The sequence below is a fragment of the Vidua chalybeata genome, chromosome 2 (assembly GCF_026979565.1).
Source record: "Vidua chalybeata isolate OUT-0048 chromosome 2, bVidCha1 merged haplotype, whole genome shotgun sequence".
Lineage (NCBI taxonomy): Eukaryota > Metazoa > Chordata > Aves > Passeriformes > Viduidae > Vidua > Vidua chalybeata.
In genome coordinates, this window is record NC_071531.1 from 88,451,420 (window position 1) to 88,472,564 (window position 21,145).

General features: G+C 39.8%; 1 protein-coding gene across 1 annotated transcript; it reads left to right on the forward strand.

Moving 5' to 3' along the window:
• Nucleotides 1-4,115: 4,115 nt before the first annotated feature.
• Nucleotides 4,116-19,705, forward strand: FDX1 (ferredoxin 1). The gene is made up of 4 exons (XM_053936050.1): nt 4,116-4,365; nt 10,088-10,212; nt 13,007-13,136; nt 16,671-19,705. The coding sequence occupies exons 1-4, from the start codon at nt 4,199-4,201 to the stop codon at nt 16,783-16,785; spliced, it is 537 nt and encodes a 178-aa protein (XP_053792025.1). The 5' UTR covers nt 4,116-4,198; the 3' UTR covers nt 16,786-19,705.
• Nucleotides 19,706-21,145: the final 1,440 nt, after the last annotated feature.

Genomic DNA, 21,145 nt, shown 5'->3' on the forward strand with positions numbered 1-21,145 from the left:
TCAAAATAAAAACCACCACCCTGTAAGCATTTTGCCTGTCCATTAATCTTTCATTGGTTGATGACCTTGCCTTCACATTCTTGCCTTTTCTCAAGCATGGGTTACTTCAGACCTCACTGCTCTTAAGTCCTGTGCTCCTGGGCTGAGGGTAACAGAGCCTGTGTCCCACTCACTCAGCTACAGATGGAAACTCCATGGGTTTATGGCTGGATGGATTCTTTCCTTTCTCTGGATCTCCCTGAATATTTTAACTGAAAGGAATAATTTGACACAATTTTACTTCCAAGAAAATCCTGGTTAAAACATATGTTCACAGAGGACTTGATGGCAACCAGAAAAGCTAATGGTGTATAAAAGTCTGATTACTTAGTGGATTATTTTCTATTTTCAAAATACCTAAAAAATGAAAATTGGATTTCTATTTTGTAAATATGCATTCATGCCATGTTTCTTTTAGATAGAAAAACAGCACTCAGAGAGAGCCTCTGTAGTAATTTATGCAAATTACCTGCTGATAATGATACACATATTTAATGTTTGTATCATCCTGAATCTTGGAATTCTATGTAAAAAAAAAAATATATGTGGTACCTTTTCTTAGCAGCATAAAACAACCCAAGCTGGGATTGCTTTTCTCCCAGGATACATCTTGTTCAGTAGATCTCCAGGCTGGTTGATGGAAGTGAAATGCCTGGAAACTGCTTGCTTTCTTCGTTTTCCTTTCTGGTTGTTTTTTGGGTTTTTTTTTTTTGTTTTTTTTTTTTTTTTTTTTGTTTTTTTTTTTTTTTTTTTTTTTTTTTTTTTTTTTTGGTGGCTTTTTTTTTTTTTTCCTAGTTAGTTTTGGCAAAAGTCACCTGTATGAATCCACCACACACCTGACTCATGAATCCTACAACAGCAAGAGGGACAGGCAGAGAGAAGGGCCATGTCAGCTTCAACCCAGATTTGCCAGGTCCAGCTCATAAAGCTGGACAAGAAAAGGAATGATGAAGCTGAGGACAGAAGGTTGTATCAATACCCACACGTTCTCTTGCTGAAACTGTTTGCCATCTAGTGGTTTGTTGGCCTCCTATAAATACAATCTTAAAAATAGTAAAGACTTGGAGGATATAATTACAAAAAAAAAAGTTCCCCAATGTGCAAGAACTTATAGCAAAAAAAAAAAAAAAAAATTACAAGAAATGATGAAGTGCCTATTGCAAAGTGTTTACCATTAGAATGAATATCCCACAGAGACAAGGAACAGAAACTTGCACACAACTGAGATTCAGAGAGACAATGGGTACACACGGTTTATAATTTTTCTCTTTTATTTCACTCTGCTACTCTTATTTCATTGAAAAGTCCTGACCTAAATTGCTCCACCATCTTCTTCAAGCTTGCCCACCCAAAATTGTACATTATCTAGAAATTATGAGGAAATTAGGGGGGCTCTGTGTTTAGGGGTGGTGGATATGAGGGAGCAGCAAGATTTGGCTGCTTTGCAACAGAAGTTGTTCCAGCAACTAAGCACAATACCAAAGCAGGTGAAAGCAGTCGCATCATCAACAAGGAGCTAGGATGTGAAGCAGCAACTCAGGGCCAAGATTAGGTTGAGAGACAATGCTCAGGGTCAGACACAGCCCATATGGTCACCCAGCAGGGCTGCAGTGGCAAAGCAAGTCGAGGCCAAGCCAGGATGCCAAGTCAGCAAGTCTGGATGAGGGCCAGACTCGTGGAGATGTGAGCTGATGCAAACAGAGCTGCTGCACAGCTGCCCTGTGGCACAGGTGAGGGCTGGCACAAAGCCACACGTTAAAAGTGGCTCTCGAGACAGACAGGCCCTTGCTGCTGGCTTTTTTCACAGCTGCTCTTATCAGTGAAGGAACTGACCTTGGACTCTGCCACCTAAACTTCTGCAAAGGGGTAACGTGCTTGGGGCCACGGCAGTTAGAGGGCTAGAACAGAGCTATGGAACATACCCAACACACGGGAAGCAGGTTCATGGACTCGGCCTTTTTTGTTAAAATGGAACATGAGTGAAAGCCCCACATGAAAGTAGACCGAAGCAAAGTTCAAAGACCTTACTCTGTTCAGTTTGGGCAAGCCAAGGACTCTTGCTGTTAATGATGGCTTCATTAATGAGAAGCAGCAAAGGACATCGGGATTATTAGCTACTCCAACTGATTTAAAGCTCACTAATTTGAGGCTACTAATTTAATTTGTACATGAAAAAAAAAAGATCAAACACAATCCTAGGATGTATCAGGGTCATACTATTAGGGACACTCAGATTCATTATTTATTAGGGATGCCTTATGAGACCTGAAGTTAATGTACTAACTAGTCACCCGTGTTTAACAACGGGGAATTCAAACTAAAATATGCACAAATAGCTCAGTGGGATAACCAGGAGAACAGTGAGAGTTTCCTGAATTATGGAAGGAGACTAGTAACAACAGTGGCTTAAAAAAGGGGGCTGGAGGAGGTACAACAAATGTTGGGTGAACATCACAAAGAACAGAAATGGTTTTAATTTGTGAGCAACCCTGACTGTGGAAAATTGACACAAATATTTCTATACTCAGAATTAAACAAATAAAATTAATTATTCAAAATTTGATAAATAATTAGGCTTTCTTCACTTGCAAGGAATTAAATTTTGGGACTGTTTTTCAGTGCAATTAATACAAGCAAGAAAACTTTAAGAAATGGAGAAATACTTCTTTATTTAGTTGCTTGAGTTGAATGTGACAGCAAAGGTTTACATTAGAAGGTAGAGAGAGTCCCTTTCAGGCTCATTTCCTGCATTAACCATTAATTTACAATGAGCACCCTTCTGGTTAAAGTCAAACTAGATTACGTGATGTGCTCTTTTGGCTTTACAATATTAGACATTCAGCCGAAACTGTACGCATTTAGCTGTATACTGCCTTAAAATTATGCATCTATAACCCCATGCTATAATGACAGCATTGAAATAAACTGCATTATTCACAGACACATTCTCTTGTGGTACAAAAGAGTGAAACCCAATGAAAATGAGATCAGTGTGGTTTATGGATCACTTGGTTTATGGACAGACAGTTTGGAGGCTCTTGAAAATTCCAGGAGGACATTTTCACCAGAACCCACTCTTCTCCTTAAAGAAAACACAGGCGTTCAAGTTATACAGTATATTATCTCCCTCTTCAATCTTGTTCTGATGCAACAAAATTATAAGGCATCAAGAATAATCTTTGCAACCTCAAGTGTATCAGAGGTGTCATCCCCTCCTCCTTTTCCCCATTCATTTCCCTTCCCGTTTGAAAGAACTGTTTCAAAGTAGTTGTTGTATTTCTTCCTGATTCACTCAGAACTCTCCAGTCAGGGCGTGGTAGAATGAAGGGTATCTACACAACCATCTGATCAAAACTACCAAAGATAAGTTATGCCTGCATGTGCAGTTTGTGATTGCTCAGGAAGTTTGAAAATTTCCTGCGGCACATATTGGTACTTGAGCCATGCACCATGAATGTTTGCCCCCTGCTAGACCTTCTGACAGCAGCACTGCTGTCCATTTGCTGATGCCTGTGTTTTAGAGGTTGGATCCTCTGTCGTAAGAAACATAATGGGGAACTGGGAATTTCTCCATTGTCCTTCCTGGACAGCAGAGACGGCCGGCTCAGACTCTCCAGCTGCCAGCTCCATTTCCCCGGGAGTTCCACATTATTATAAGATATTTCACGAGAGTTCCAAGTAGCATCGACCACTTGCCCAGCCTGCAGCTGGAGCGCACTCCCCCACGGGCCAGGTCTCCCAAAGGAGCATTTGGGAAGCAGCGACGACCCTTTGGGTGACTCCACCGCGTGTCAGCACCGAGTCCTTGCTGTGACGAGAAACCCCTCGTGGACCCAGCCGGGCAGAGGGACGGGGCACGTGTCGGGCTCTCGCTCTCCCGGGAAGGGGAGAGCCAGCGCTTGGATCTGGGGCGGGGCCGGTGCGGCACGAGGGCACCTGAGGGCACCGCAGGGCACCGGAGGGCAGCACGGGGAGGGCGGCCCTCGCGCCAGCTCCGCCCCTCCGCGCGCTGCCGCGCACTTTGCGTAACCCCGCGGTCGCGCCGGCGGGGGCGGGCCGCGCGCTGCGTAAACGGCTGCGAGAATCGCCGCCGCGCGCGCTGCGGGCGTAAGCGGCGGGACTTTACCCCCGCCGAGCTCAGCGCTCCCGTCCCACCGCCATGGCCGCCCCGGGGCCGGCGCGGCTCTTCCGGGCCGCCGCCGCTTCCTCCCGCCGCTGGCTCTTCTCCACCTCGCCGGCAGCCGGGCCGAGGCCGGGCTGCAGCAGCGCTGCCGCTGCCGGGAGGGCAGCGCGGCCGTTCAGCCTGTCTGCCCGGGCGGTGCTCAGGTAAGGCAGTCACGGCCGTGAGGCGCCGGGCGGGCTCCCCGGGGCGGCTGCCTGCGGAGGAGTCGGGCCGGGTCTCGGCGCCGCGGGCAGCCGGGGCTAGCGGCTGCGTGTGGCACGGGCCGCCCGTGCCGGGCTGGTGCGGGATGACCTTCCCGCCGTGCCCCTGACGGTGCCGGCCCCCTCCGCCCCTCACCGGCTACTTGGCGGTGGCACCGAAGCGCTCTCGGAGAGCCCCTCCACTGAGCTGCACCCCGCAGGGCTGTGCCGGCGCTGCGGGCTGGCTCCGGCGAGGCCCCGCACCAGCGCGGTGAGGCTCAGGGTCGGTGTGACCCGGAACCGCGTTGGGCATGGCTTGTAACATTATGGAATGCTAAACCAGCGTTCCTGGTGCATAGTCTGGTTTTCTAAGAGGTTATGACCTTACTGAAGTTGCAGTTGTTGTTTTTTTTTGTGGTTTTTTTTTTTTTTTTTTTTTTTTTTTTTTTTTTTTTTGGGTTTTGTTTTTGTTTTTTCACGTGAAATCTGTCTGGGCTTGTGGTAGAAATACAGCACATATCAGAGAGCTCCTAATACTTAGTGTCTTTTGCCTTTGGTATAGTTTTTCTGTACTGAAGAGCACTTTTGCATCTTTCTTCATGGAAGGAGAGGATGTGACACTTAGTGCCATGATTTATGTGACATGGTCATGTTTGGTAATAGCTTGGACTTGATGATCTCAGAGGTCTTTTCCAACCTAATTGATTCTGTGGTCCGATCTAAATGTACAGAGCTCCTCCTCTCCTAACCTGTATGTATGAGTAGGTATTTCAGAATGTATTGCATCTGTGGGCATTTAATATTACACAGTCCACAGCTGTAGTTTAGATGCTTATTACAGGTAGTCACAGATTGTTTATGCACTGCCCTCTGGCTTGTAGTTTGTATAGTCAAAGATCGGTCAGAGTCTACAGCTAACTTTCAGTATTTAAAAAGCAGAAGTTTTAAAAGCCTGATGTACTTGGTTGCCAGAGAAGTTTCCTAGACTTGTAACAGGACTCACAATCAGCAGCCCAGCATCAGGGGCGTAGCCTGGCCTGTTTCCAGAAGATTGGGATAGTGCCATTGACATCAAAGCTGTCTCAATAGTTCACTTTTGAGCTCCCTTGTAGGTGATCTTTGCCTTTGTTCTAGCAGATACTTTTAATATTGAGAGAGAGAGACTTAACTTTTCTAGCCTAGGACTACCATATGAGATGAGTAAATTGCTAGTCAGATCTCTTTCTCTGAGGGATCCTGCTGCTGGTTATTTGATTTAGAGGTCCCTATTTTTCAGCTTTTAATTGCAAAAAATAAAGATGTAATATGTTGACAAGTTTTTTAAAATATATTAAAATAATTTTGAAAATAATCCTATAAAGGCAAAGTATTTCTTTATCTAATGGTAATGTAAGGCCTGTAATCCTCTCATGTCTTTCACAAACAGGCTGAATACAGAATGGAATTTATTTACATTCATTTTGCAAGTACATCAGCAAAAAAGCTTATGCAAACAAGTGTTTCCAATGTTGTTTATATACTCAGTGTCATAACCTGGCTGAGTGAGTTGGGAGAAAAGGAAAGTTCTTGTATATTATTGTTTTCTCCATTTATGCATAAGTTACTTTCTCTGGGTATCATATTTGAGACCCAGTTCCTGACCTTATTTCAGTAAAAAGATATATAATTGTTTATGTGTGTAAAATTAGCTGTATTTGTGTCTAGAGGATGAAGACATCACTATACAAAACATTACCTGAGGTGGTCCCTGTGAGCAGAGGTTTCCAAGGGTTTCAGTGGAGCATCAGGCATTATGTTTACATTTCCATTTCCTCCTTTCTCTTGCTCCTTTTTTATCCCTTATCCTTCCTTTTAATTTCATGGTGAACAGTAGTTATTTCAGAATTCTTTTATACCAGTCTGGTTATTTGTGCAATGTTTTTGGTGCACAGCATAATAATTGCATACTTTAAAGATTAGGTCAGATGAATAACTTCTGTTGATTGAGGCTTGTATTATAGTTTAATTCATGGAAATCCTCAGGCAGTTAGGGCTATTGGATTTGCTGTTTATTTAAAATATCTGAGAATAACAGAGCTGGTCTCACCATATGCAATACCAGATTAAAGTTATGTTTTGTTTGGAGGAATGTAAGAAGTGATTCTTAACTTGGAAGTAATAGCTGAAGAGTCAAAAGGATAATTCTTTTAAGGGGGAAGAAGCAGTTGTCAAGATTTTTGTAGTATTTACTATTATTTGCATGAGAGGGACAACAAACAGCAGTATGTTGCCTCTGTGCCTTTGCAGTATGCCTAATTTAGGGTATCCTTGTGAAGCTTGATAGAAAATGCAGATAGTACTGTGGCAACCATGTGAAGAAGTTATTTGTATTTTACATCTGGTGAAAAGAATTTATCTGAGCATCAATTGGGATATTTATGCTTCTTGCGGATAACACAAAATAAATTGTGTTTTTCCTGATAATCCCGAGGCTATTCATACTTGCGTGGACCTGGCTCATGTTTTGTCTTAATCGCCTGTGACTGGTTTGCAGCATGTTGGTATTTGGATAGTTGTTTGTCTTGATGCAAACAATGTCTGGGTAGACAAAACCCATGTTATTTGACATTTATAAAGCCTAAATATTGTTTCATGCAGGTGAGATTTTAATATTTTTTAATGGTATCCCCCAGTCATTGAGAAGATTGGCTTAGTGTGTGTTTTGAATGTCTGAGTAGTCTGATTATTGCATACACACACTTCTGAAAGTATTTTCACTGAGTAAAGCAGCAGAGATGTTTTAAATATTTTGGCTAAGTGAAGAGTGATAGAAGGTGGCAATAGCAAAAAAACAGATCTACTGAAAGACTTAAGAAATCTATAGCTAACTTTACACAAATAAATAAATTTTAGTTTCAGTTATAAGTAAGGGTGGATTAGGTCCTGTCAAAAGATTAATGACTCTGTCAGTTTTTACCAAAAGTCAGTGACCTGGTGGTGATATTTCTGTCTGTCCCCATGCTGCATGCCACACCATGAGATGCACGCAGCCGCAGTGCAGGTCCTCAACTGGCTGAAGCAAATATCAGATTGCCCCTATGACAAGGGGATCCCACTGCTGTTTCCTTGTTTTTGTTGTGGGCAGTGGCACTTTTGTCAATTTTGCTTTCTTGTCCAGTTGAGTCTACTTTGTTTTTGTGGTTGATTTTCATCCACATTAGGAAAGGAGTTGACTTGTGGTAATACTGGTGTAAGGATGATGGCAGGGTGATTTGGAGTGGTGATCACTCAAACCCAGATTTTTATACTGTAAACAGATTGGTTTCATCTGATCATGAAACTTAGATTGTGTTATTGTAGCATAAAGTTGCAGTAACACAGCCATTCTAAACTGGTGTAAATTTCATCTGAGGGTCAGATCTGACTCTGCTGGTTCTGACATCTGTAGGGTTATTGACCTTGGCTTTCAGCCAGTGCATTCCCAAGCTGAGGTTACTGTAGGACAGTGTGAGCACTGGAGAGACGAGGAACAAAGGAACGAGGGTGGGACTGTTCCTCTTCTGACACTGTGGTGTTCTATCAGATTCAAGTGTAAACACAGCTGAAGACAGTTTCAAGTGTGTTTTGAAAACTGGGAGGGAGTTCACTTGTCATTTACAGAAGTTGTAGGGCTCTAATGGATGCCCAGACATCTTACTGTTTGGTCCATGGTACTTGTGAGTGCCTAATCCTACACTAAAGCATATGTTTAGGATATTGGAATAAATACTTCATACTTGCCATGTCTATACCTCGGGCAGAGCATACCCAGAAATGTAAGAACATATTGCATTGTGTCTCCTGTCAGCATTGCTTTTGTCATGTTGACAGAAATATTTCAGCAAAGGAGAGTGTGCTTTGAGCTCTGGAAGGGCTTTTTGAGGCAGTTTAAAATTACACTGTCAGACATTAGCTTTGGCTCTCAGAATGTAAATCTGTACCTTTCCAGATGCAGTCAAACCCATCTGTCTTAAACTCTCAAAGGAGGTGGTGAATTTTGTGCTAGTTTATCTAAGTGGGTGCTTGTTTCCTTGGTTCTGCTGTGGGAGGTGTTAACATAGCTGAGGAATAAAATGAAAAGCAGAGTGGTTTCTTAAACCCCACAGAATGGTTTGCTGGTGGTCCTTGGATATCACAGGTAACTGTGCAACATAAATCATATTTTGTAAAGATGTATCTTCAAGATTTCTGAGGTTTTTTATAGTATGCGCTTCCATTGCATTCTGCAGGTCAGCAAGGTCAACCTTTCTTTATCAATTATAGTTTTGGAGTGAATTTATAGTTAATTGTAGCTTGTGCCTGCCTTCTAGAGAGTGGACTGAGGGATGATAGGAAAAGAATTGAACATGACATCATAATGAATCATCACGGAGCACACTGGAGCCAATAGAACCTAAGAGTTCTGGCAAGTGTATGAAGTCTATGGCAACAAACATTTGTTGTTTCATAACAAGCCAGGACTCAGATTGCTAAAACCACATTCTTTAACAGCCAGTTACAAAAATAATTTGTTCACTGATTTTTCAGCATGGTCACTTTCAGATTTTTTTTCTTTAATATTCAGATGTACAGGTTAGATTTTTCCAGGGGTGACTTGATTTTCAAGTTTGCATATTTTTCATATGACATAGATCACTCAAAGCCCACAGTTAAGAAGAGTATGGGTAATATGAAGCATGTGGTTCTTAAACATGGATTTCACATTGAAACATAAATTTTTGAATTAGCTTTTTAGTTGTTCTATTTTTATCTGTCATCTCTTGGTAGATTTCTTCACTGTCCATCCAACAAGTTTTTGTTTTGCTTGCTTGCTGTAGGAAAAAAAAGAATCTGTTTAAAATTGAACATACTGTTCAATTACTGTTTGTTATTCATATATTTAAAGCTTTCCTTTAATTTGTGTGTGAAATAAAATAATATAGAATGCAAAAAATCAATTTTTAAATGTTAAAAGCTTTAATCTTAAGAATTTTTTGTGCAGACTGCAAGTGAATTTTTTCTTAAATAAACAATTGTCTGGAAAGAAAAGGCAAAAAAATATAAAACCTTTTTTCCTTGAAACCAGTGTAAAAACCTTGTACTTCACTAGAATTAATATTTACAAGATGAACTCCTCGGAGAATCTGTGCCTAAAAACAGCAGAATGTTATTGGACTATTTCCATTTGTGGGAAGAGAGAAGAATTAAATTTTGGAACCAGTAAAGTAAAATATCTAAAACTCTAAGCGGAAATGGGAAAATTTAGAATCTATCTTAAATGATAATTATGAGAACAGCAGAAAATTCATAAATCCAAAGCAAGAGTACACAGAAAGGTGATGAGAGAAGCATTTAAAATAAGCTTGTTTATTTATTAAAAATACAAATATTGTGCCTAAAATAAACTGTCTTTGGTGAAAGGCAAAACATCTGGATCCCATATAGCTTGTGGTGACAAAACAAACACCAAGGCTTTTTTTTTTTCTTTCTTTTTTTTTCATGGTCTTTGTTCAATGTACAGCAGTAAAAGCCTGTACCTGTTACAGCTTTTAAAGGCAATAACTTAGATTTATATTTCTTGGAGGCGATAGTAGTAGTATCAACTATTATTTTAGTAGTATTCAATCAATTCTAAAGTGCTAAAAAAGTCTAGAATTCTTTAATTGTATTATATAATTTTCTTTTTCAGCTCAGAAGAGAAAATAACTGTTCATTTCATAAACCGTGATGGTGACAAACTAACAGCCAAGGGAAAACCTGGGGATTCACTGCTGGATGTTGTTGTTGACAATAATCTAGACATAGATGGTTTTGGTAAGTAGATTCACTGAATATTTTATTCAGTGTCTAGAAATTGTTTCTCTTTATGCATAAATATTTATAGTATCATTTTGATTGCAAAGACCCTCAAGACCATTGAATCCAACTGTAAATTAATTTTTTATATATAAATCCTAGCTGTACTTCACTGGGGTTTTCTCCTCTTTTTTTCCTCCTGCAGGTGCATAGAATATTTTGGTTCAAGTTTTAAAAAAATACTTGGGGTGATCTTGCCTTGAGTATTAAAGAGGGGAATATGCACAGAATGCTGTCAAAGTGGAGTCTGAAACATGCCACCTGCAAACCTCTTCTGAGCTGAAAGGTTCTGTTCTAGAGGCAGCACAGAACTGGTGTATTTCTAACAGTCTGGTTACTTCTGTAGTGCCAGACTGTCTCAATTTATTATCAGGCTTTTTGTAGCACCACCATGTCTATAGCAGAGGAGTGCAAAGTGAAAGAAACAAATCCATGTCAGTTAGGAGGGAGGAGCAAGGAGTTTAATTCTTATTAAAGAACTGGGGTAAAGGAGACCTTGCGAAATTCTAACTTGGTACGAGTTCTGTTTAAAATCAAAACAGGAGGAAGTTACAACTTCTCTCTATTTCTTCAAACTTTTGCACTTTCCATAGTTAGAATCTTAGGATGGTTTGGGGTGGAAGGGACCTTGAAGATGATTCAGTTCCAAACCCCCCTGTCATGGGTATCTTCCACCAGCCCTTGTTGCTCAATCCACTAGACCACATTGCTCAAAGGTATTAGGTAATTGCAGTTAAATACCTTGGAAAGGTATTTATATAAACACGAGCTGAAAAATTAATAGAACCGAAGCAAAAAGTGGTAGTACAATTTTCAGAACTGAATGCATAACGTGAAGCAAGTGGTGGAAAAAAAAAAAGCAGCAGAGTATTGTACCACAGTTTGAAATTTGATGTGTGTGTTAGTTAAGTGCAAAGAAATTTTACTGCTAGTAATAAAATCTTTGGTAAGATTTAAAACCTATACTTAATATCTGAAACATTTTTTATGTCTGGGGAAGAAAAATTATCTCAAAAGTTTGTAATGCAACTAGCTTTATGTATCACTTATTAAATTACTCATTTAGGCTATTGGCTGGTCTGCTTGTATTCTGCAGTAAATGTTCTCTTGTCAGTATCAGCTGTGTTAGAGCATTGTGCTAAAGTGGGAAAAAGCAATGCTGTCAATAAAAGGAAGCCAAACTGAAAATTTGGAATACTGTTACAGTCTTTAATTACAATGTGTGCTAGTCCCATTTCTATAACAGCTTGCTCGTGAAACATTGTACTAGGGAAGAGAAATAATGTAGTAAAAATGTATGTTCTGTCTTTAGAAAGAAGTATGAGGGAAAAGTAAAATGTAAATCCTGCTTATTTACTTCTATCACTAGGGGGCATCCCATGTGCATTAACAATAATAGAAATATCTTTGTGTAAAGGCTTACAAATCTGTTGAGTGATTCAGCTGCACTCAATTTGTTATTGCTAGTTTTATGGTTGTGGAAAGACCTTCCACTGTTCAAAGAGACTGGTCTGTGTCCTTTCCTTCTCTTCTCACCCCTTCCCTCACTTCCCCAACATAAATGGTCCTTAAGCTGCTAATAGGACAAATTTTATTTGGCACTTTAAGCTTTGCCTTCTCATGTGTATTTGAAGACATGATATAATATAAAAATCAAATGTTGTATTACAGTGTTGTGGTCACCTTGAATACATGCTTTTGGTTCAGAAAGCAGCATGGTGCTTTCTGTGTGGTTCTCATAGTCTAATGATGAGGTTGATTATTTCTTTTCACAGCAGTGGTTATACATACAACCTTGCTTCTCTTATTTCCATGATTACAAAGGTGATGTGGTCACAGTCGTTTTGTTTCTGCTCTCCCTAGAAATAAGTAAATAAGTGAAGATTGGTTAATGTGTTATCTGATTCTCTTCTATCAATTTAAATCAGAGCCTGAGGTTTGTAATCTCCACAGTATTTAGCTGTCCCACTCTTCCTGAAGTTGCATATTTCTTTTTCAACACTGTGGAGAACTTGGTGCCAGCCCAAGACACAGGCCAATACAGTGACAGAGACAAATTTGTTATAGTCAAACTTCTACAGTGCTGTGGTGACCTAATTGCTGTAGCAGGTAGGTGGAGTTAGTGCTTGTGCTGCTCTGCCCCAGCAACTTGTTAGGTTGTTGACTTGTACAGGAACACCTTGTAATCCATGTAGGCCATCTCTCTCTAGCCTGACTACCATTGTTGTTGTCAATTAGTGTTCTGTTGAGTGAGAAGAAGTAAGTATAAAATCTCTCCTCCCTGTACTTAGGAATTGTTTTTTTGTAGCAGGTGTCTGCTGTTGAACTTCTAGAGAAAACCTTCTCTAAACCATGGAAGAGATAAGAAGGATCAACACTGGAAATAAATGAAGTAGTGTTGATTGACAGCATTGTCCGCTTTTGCATTCTTACAGTAGAAAGCTATTCTTTCTTTAAATGATGGGAAGGGAATTAGTTAAGTATTTTAACTGATTACTTAGCATTTTAAACTGATTATGTAGCATTTTTAACTAATTATTTAGCATTTAAGTAAATCTTAGTGCTATAGTAACTGTAGAAATGCTATTAATAGTTGAATGCAGAGTAGGTATAAGAATGTGGGAATATATGGAACATTAATTTTGCTAATCAACTGAGACTTCTTGTATGAAACAAACACATGTAGGATTTCTTCTGAAATTCAGCTGCAGTTTCAAAGTTGGATTTTCTATTATCTTTTATTTTTCTGTAGGTGCATGTGAAGGAACACTAGCCTGTTCAACTTGTCATTTAATATTTGAAGACCACATATTTGAGCAACTAGATGCAATTACTGATGAAGAGATGGACATGCTGGACCTGGCTTATGGCCTCACAGAAACGTAAGGCAACAGAACACTTCCCTACATTACTTCTTCAAAGAATGGGAAGAAAGGTTTGCAGATGGGGCAGTCCCATATTCTTGGAGCACCTTAATCAGCTTTTGATGAATAGATGGATTTTGTTACACAAACAAAACTGCCAAGTTAAAACATTGTTTGTCTGAATTAGTATTAAAAAGATGTCAGTATTGTTTTTGTGACTGAAAAGTGTCAGTACTTGGTCTTCAGAGGGGTCTGGTGCAGAATTGTTAGTGCTAAAGTATGACTGGAAACCCAGTTCCTTCCACGAAAGCTTTGCCACTGTCCTGTGTGTGGATTTTCTTATTCTTGTTTCTCCTCCCTTCTGTTTCCACTCCCTTGTTGGTCTGTAGCTAGTTAATGTATTTTATTAAAGTGTTTATGTTAGTACTTTAGGTTTTGGTCAGATATTCTTTTCAGAGTCACAGAAGGGTTAAAGTTGGAGGGGACCTCTTGAGGTCAACTGGTCCAATCCCCTCTCAAGCAGGCCCACCTAGATCTGGTGCCCAGCACCATGTTCAGACAGCTTTGAATATATCCAAGGATGCAGACTCCACCTTTTCCAACCTCTCTGGTATTTATGTACCAAGGTTTGCGAAGATCCTTCCTCTAAGCCTTCTCTAGGACAAACAGTGTAGAGATATGTCAGTGTACATACTTGTTATGCTTTGACTCATATCACAGTAATTCTTGTGCACACAAACCAGATTCCTTTTTGTGAGAAATTGATCCTGAAGTGTGCTCTGACTGCTAATAGGCATTAGGATTAAACTAGTGGTACTCTAAAGTAAGCCTCTGTTCTGCATCCACCCCCACCATCACACAGCTACACACCTTCTAGTTAGGGTGTTAATCCTCATCACAGACCCATTCCTGGTGGGCTGTTGTACTTGCTGGTGCACAAGTAGCCTTTATCACAGAACATGCCCACACAAAAAGTAGGCAGCTGTGCCTTATGAGGTTTCACAAGCCCTTTCCTTTGTTTTTCAACAGAACTGCATATTGAAGTTTTTGAGAATCTTTCCAGTGATGTCAGAGGCTTTATACCTGGTCTGTATAGCATAGAGTTTGTCTCTGCAAAGAAGTACTTTGAATTAACTTGTCTGTCTCCTTATATCAGTAAAAGGAATCCTATACTCATAATTTCTACATGACACTTTCTCACTTCGGCCAAATTTGAACATTTATGTGATATTGGAAAGGCAAAGAAGTCAAGCTATGAGAAACTTGTAGCTTCTTTTATCATTTTTCCTGTCTCACAAAAACCCATTTTCAGTTTCAAAAAAAAATGTAAGCCTATTAAGCCTGCCACCTACCATAATAAAGAGTAACTTTTAGGCTTAGAGCCAAAATAATTCCTAAATAGCTCTGGAGGCATATGATCTAATGAAAACCTTTTTTCTTTGGATAAACTTAAACCTTTTAAGTAAAGGTTTAAAGCAAGGAGATTTTACTGAAGAATTGGAAAACAGCAGCAAGCCAGAGCTCTCTGTTTAAATGTTTCTATTTTCCCCTCTCAGTTCTTCATACCAAATGAAGTTTTGCACCCTGTGAAGGTGTTTGGTACTTCTGTTAGGTTTTCCTAGCATCACATGTTCTTCCTATGGCCTTCCATTTATGTGAGAGGATGACTCTTCTGAAAGGCAGAGCTCTAAGTGGCTGGTAGTTGCTGCAGGTTACCTGGACTCCTGTGCTGATGTAAATTTGTGTAATGGACATGTACTTCTATGCTCTGTCATAGGTATAAGCATAGAGCTTATTCTTGTCAGTGACTCTCTATTTGGGAAAGTTTCAGCCAGCAACTGCCATGAAAGCTCATGTTTTTTAAAATGAAGGATTAATTAGGTTAAAATGAAATTGTTTTGATCAACTGCAGAACAGTAGAAAGTAGTAAGATGAGGGAGTGCAAACCCTGGCAAGTTAAAATAATAAAAGCAAAAAATAAGATGAGAAACAGCTTGCAGAAAGTAGGCAAATATTTTTGTTTCTAACCCACCAGCAGCAGGAAACTTTGTCTACATGTTGAGCCAATGAGTGATGTAGAAGGTGCACATAAAATTGAGAAAGATAACATAAAAGCCAAGTTTCTTTTGCGTTGTTATCTCTAGAGGTTTTATGGGCTGTCTGTGTACTTGATGGTTTCTTTGCAGATGGTGTCCTGGTGTATTCTGTGATCTTTCAAACCAATGTGTCCATAGAAGTAGTATTACTCATACTAATTAAAAAACTAAAAATTACTTCTATTATTCATATAAGTCACTGAGATGGAGATAGATCTTACAGTTCATGCAGTTTACTTAGGTCTAGAAATTGTTTACTAAATTTTGAGGTGCAACAGCATAAAACAGAAGCCCTGTAAAGGTTAAGTAATTGGTTAAACTGCCCCCCTCTGCCCCCGATCTTTTAACAAGAAGTATTAAGCTGCCTGGTAAGAGGATGTGATAAACAGCATGATGGAAAAGTGATTGGTGCTAGGTTTTAATTAGTGTGAGCATCCTTGTTAAAGACTGAGAAAAACACAGTGAGGAGTAAGGGTTGTTTACAGTGCTGTGATAATATCACCTGCATGTGAAAACTTGCAAGAGGATTTTATGCTCTTGAGCAGTAGGAAATGACATTTGGAGTTAAAAGGCAAATGCAGATAAATGCATATGGAGAGGTGGATAGAAGAGTGGGAACTTGACATTCTTGAAACAGGCTATCAGCTAGTTAGTGTCTTGCCAGGGACTGGTGCTATGGAACATTGCCCATCCTGGCTGATGTCTTTAGTATTCTATACTTAAATACTGAGACACAGACATTGAATTAAAGTTATCCCAGCAATAAAAGCAGCTTGTGATGTCTGCAGAGTTGTATTAAATCTTCTGGTTTTAATTGCTTGTGTACAACATCTGGTTTTCTCGTGCTGAATGATGGGTATAGAAATGAAGGATGACATCTCCTCTGGTGCCTTGAGTGTTTTATCCTTCTCCTTCCTACGTTTCTTGTCTTTTTCACTCTTACTTTTCTGGCTTATCTTAGACCCAATTTTAGGCTTATCAAGACACAATCTTGAATTTTTTAGTTTGAGAACACTGAACTCTGGATGGAGGGGCTAGGCTTTTTTTTTTTTTTTTTTTTCCTGAGGCTTTCATTCAGATTCATTGCCTTTATCTCTTCAGAGGTGCCAGATATCCCTTGGGAGATCAAGCCCTGCACTGGACTGACCTGTTAGTGACCCACTGGAAAGGGAAGGGTCACCCATATCCTGCATTGTCTCAGTGAGCAGGAAGTACTCAGCTGTGGGACTTTCCAGTGTGCTGAGCTCTGTTCTGACTGTAAATCCTGGCTATTGCCACACAGATCTTTGTGCTGATGCACGTGGTTCACTCTGTGCTGGATTAAGGCCCTGCGCAAGAGTGGCTGTTCCTAGTTCATGGTCTGTTTGGGAAGGCTGAGTGATGGAGATGTAAGGGGGTAAATGCTGCTAGATTGCTGGTGGGCTAGAACTAACAATAATGTCCTGTTTCCCCACAGATCACGTTTAGGCTGCCAAATCTGCTTGAAGAAATCAATGAATGATATGACTGTTCGAGTACCAGAAGCTGTGGCTGATGCTAGACAATCAGTAGATATGAGTAAAAACTCCTAAAAGAAAATATCCTAGGGGTTTTAAAGAAGCTTAATTATTTTTATAACTTATTTTTAAATGTGTAATTAAATATGGAAACTTACATAATTGTGAGTTATTTTATATGACTATCAATATTAGATTAATGGTATTTTAATTTTCTTTATAGAACCGCTTATATTTTTACGCTTAAAATGCAATAATACTTCTTATAAGTAATCATTGGATTATAAACATTAGCAAGTGTATTACAGATTTAATATAACATTATTCTGCCAAAACAGTTAATGACATTTAAAAACTGGATCACTTGTACAGAACTTCTCCTAAAACAAACTCTGAGCATTTCTAGGTATCAGACCTGAATGTGTAAGAGAGAAGAACTTGTAGGACTGCATGGAGTCTTTTTGAAGTGTTGCCATTAAAGATGGTATGATCAGAGCTAGTTAAAATTATCAGTAAGTATGATACTTCCTCAGCAAATAGTAGATTTTCAGGATAGGAATTTTCCAGACTTTGGAATCTTAATGAGATGTGGCAGATGTTGTTTTGTGAAAATACTGCTAAACCCATGAGTTTTAGGGGCTGTGTTATGGTTTAACCCAGCAGGCAGCTAAATGCCACACAGCCATTCACTTGCACCCCACCACTGCCCATCCCCCTTCCAAGTGGGATGGGGGGAAAGACTTGGAGGGAAAAGAGTAACATTGGTATGTTGAGATAAAGACAGTTTAATAGGACAGAAACAGAAAGAAAAACAACAGTAATGATGACAAAATACATAAAGTTAGGGAGGCACAATATGATTGCCCACCACCTGATGACTGATGCCCAGCCAGTTTCTGGGCAGTGACCCTTGGCCAACTTCTGCACCAGTTGATATTTTGAGCATGACACCATATAATCTGGGACCTCCCATTGGTCGTTGGGGTCAGCAGTGCTGGCTCTGTGCATCCCTACAAAGTGAGGTGAGAATCTGAAAAGGCCTTGATGGAGTTGTTGCTAAGCCATGTTTCCATTAAAACACAACTGTGTTATCAACATTACTCAGATTCTGAATCCGAAGCACCACTGTACCAGCTACTGGGAAGAAAATCAGCTCTCTCCCAGGTGAAACCAGGACAAGCTGTTGCAGGATGTTGGCACCTGCAGCTTAACCCTGACCCAAATAAGATGTCAATAAACCTCAATAATATTTACATTTGACTACACAACAAATAACTGCAGTAGACCAGGCTTAGAAGAATGAATCCTTGGAGCTATGTAATAGGAGAACATACCTAGTGGAATTACAATTTACCCATCACAAGCTCTTATTGTTCTCTGAATGTGGCTGAGTTGGGATTGAACAGGGCAATGTTTGCCAATATCAGATTTGTTCTGAAATCTTTATTCCTTTTTAGTTTTGAGCTTGTGCAGGAGGCAGTCTGACGTTAGCTAGGGTGTTCAGCTTGAAGAAATTGCTTGATTCTGGGCCTTGCTTGCAGGATCCTTTCAGTAATGGGTGATGCAAAATGACCAAGTTTATTTGTTTCATAAAAATGGCCAAGGTTCCCCAGATGAAGGGCTTCCAGTTGAATATTGTTTTAGACTTTCTAAAGTAGCCCAAATAAAATAATGTTTCGAAGACTACTATTATCTCTAACTTTACATAAATACTTACGTGAACTGGTTGTCACCAGTAGTTATTAACTTCTGATTTTTTGGGCATATATATATATATATATATATATATATATATATATATATATATATAAACCATGTTTGTTTACATTTGGATGATCTAGTGCATTCATTAATGGTTTGAACTGGTAACAATGCCATCTGGACATTTTTTCTTGTGTTATTATATGTATGGAGGAGAGAAAAATTATTTTTCTGGTGTCAAATATTGGGATTATTTTGAGCTTTGTAAAGAGGAAAAAGTTCCTCTTTGTTATAAGAATGAATATTTTCTAGAACTGTATTGAAAATAGATGTGGGTTAGATTCTTTTATTTTCTCTCTTAGTTACCTCATTTCCTTTTGTTACCTTTCACCTTTGTCTTAATGCAAGGTATACTAATTATGGTCTGCTCAAAACTTAATCATGTAGGAGTTTCACAATACACTTCTAATGTAATCTGATTCAAACTAAGACTTCAAAATTAAAATTTCCAGGCTTTTATGAAGGGTCTGGAAGAGAGAGGAAGGTTAGGGAGAAGTTGAAGAAATGTTCTGAAGATGCTGCTGTCTTCCTCTTCTGCTGCTGTGATGCTAACCATGACTGAGAGGTTGCCCTCACATAGTCAGACATTAAAGTAAATCTCACCTTGTATTGCCTTTGTCCTGAGCTCATTTATATACAGTTATTATTATTAAATCTTGAGGTTTTGTTTTTTTTTTTCACATGAGACAGCCTCATCAGCTTCCAAGAGAGGGAACTTGGGTCATAACCAGATGTGTTGTGCATTTGTATATCAGAAAGAAATATGAGGTTTCAATATACCGGTGAAGTTTAGGGATAGATGTTGATATGTGTTGAGTTTTGGGCTCTTCTTGGTTTTTTGGCTTTGTTTCATGGGGATTTTTTCATACAGCACCAGGTACTTGTGGGAATCTTGAAGTGCTTAACACTGTGTTAAACAAATGTGGAACAGCTCCCAAGTGAGTTTTCTTTCTAAGCCAAGGTGGTTTTGTTGTGTGTTTTGTGTGACAGCTTCTCATTACAAAGACTTTGACTCTCCTACAGTGTGCCTGTGGAATGAATCACTCATCACAGCAAGGCAAAAAAGGACACTTCGAAGTTCATTTTGAATTCTAGAGGTATCCCATACTGCATGCAAATGGAAATCTCAGAACACAAAGGAACTGACTTGTAGTCCCCAAAATGCACAGCTCAGAGATACTAGTTTATTGTCAAAATTATTTGCAAATAAATCTTATTTTTAACCTCTTTCTGACACCTCTTGTTTTGTGGCTTTTTCTTCTTCTCTAAGCTGTTGACTATATTTCTGGGTGAAAAATGGAACTTATCCATTAATGGTGCACTTTAAAGTGTAAATTTGAATTCTTTTGCAGTGACACACAATTATAGCATTGAAATTAGTTGAATACATGTTAACTTCCCTGTTTATTTTAAATAAAGATTTCAGGTAATTTGCTTTCTAAAACCATTTCCTTTCTCTGTTAAAAGATGGAGTCAGTGGGTTTCTTCTGTCTCTCCCCCATCAAAAAATAAGGAGCAAACGTAAATGAACTGTTTCCTTTGTGTTGAAAACTAAAGTTTAGAAGCATACTCAAAGTCTGGGGCTGGTACAGACCTTTATTTCACAAGCATTGAGGGAGTGGTGGGTTGCAGTGTCTTCTGTTGCTGGTGGGTAAAAAGGTTCTTTGGATTGGGTTGTGTTTGTGAGAAAGGCCAAAACCCATCCCTCTGCCTTTTCAAGAGTGTGGGGGAACATTTCTGTGGCTCTAGACTGTGTCCCTTCCCTCTGCCGCCCTAAACTGCAGTCAGACCCAAGCCAGCAGAGTCTGTGACATTTGGTGTGTTTGTGTGGTGTGCGAAGGGGAAAGAACGGTGTGCCTTGCATCATTCCCACACCACATCTTGATATGGCAGAAGTTGCCATCACTTAGACTGCAGGCTGTTGTGAGAGTGAAAAAGGCAAGCTCTGTAGGCAGTTTGTGGCTTCTCAGACAAAAATGAAATCTTGAAAGTTCATTATTTTTGGCTAGGGGGCTCCAGAGGATTTAAGACACCCATGTCCAAACCCAATTCATGTCCCAGTTGGGGGCAAGTTGAAAAGGCTGTGTCCAAAAAAGCTGCAGGGAAGAAGCAGTGCTTACCCTTTTCACAGGTCCAGGCTAGAGTGTAGAGGAGATTTCCTGCAGCCTTTATTTTGCCCTTGCAATGGACAATATGGTATACAAAAAAAAAAAAAATCCTGATTTCTTGGGAGAAAAAAGGAGAAATAAATCTTTAAAGGAGGAGAAGAGATGCTCAGGCTGAGTCAGTCAGTTACCAAACATTGGGAAGAGTGCAGCTGCTTAAGATGACTTCTCATCAAGTGATCTGAAAAGTTGTGAGAGTGAATTTCCTGCATCGTGGCTGGGGCTGTGGCCTCTCAGGGTGGCCATGTAGATCCACATCCTGCTGCAGGCTGCAGTGCCTCGGTGCTTTCTCTCCCTGTTGTACTGCCTGGAGAGCGACAAGTGGCATGGTCCAGCCATAGGCAAACAGGCATTAGAGATATAAACTATGACATTAAAAGTAACCCTGAGATTTACTTTCTAATCCACTGGCCACTGCTTGCTTTTTATAGAGTTAAGCAGAGGTTTTTGATGTGAAGTAGTCCACATTTCAAAATGTCTTTTAAAAGTAATTTCTAGCCAGCAGTGGT

Excerpts from the sequence above, each read along its gene's own strand:
- FDX1 (XM_053936050.1), top strand. The coding sequence starts at position 4,199 with ATGGCCGCCCCGGGGCCGGCGCGGCTCTTCCGGGCCGCCGCCGCTTCC. Across the intron at positions 4,366-10,087 it reads TCTGCCCGGGCGGTGCTCAG|CTCAGAAGAGAAAATAACTG; the intron begins GTAAGGCAGTCA and ends TTTCTTTTTCAG. Across the intron at positions 13,137-16,670 it reads GCTTATGGCCTCACAGAAAC|ATCACGTTTAGGCTGCCAAA; the intron begins GTAAGGCAACAG and ends GTTTCCCCACAG.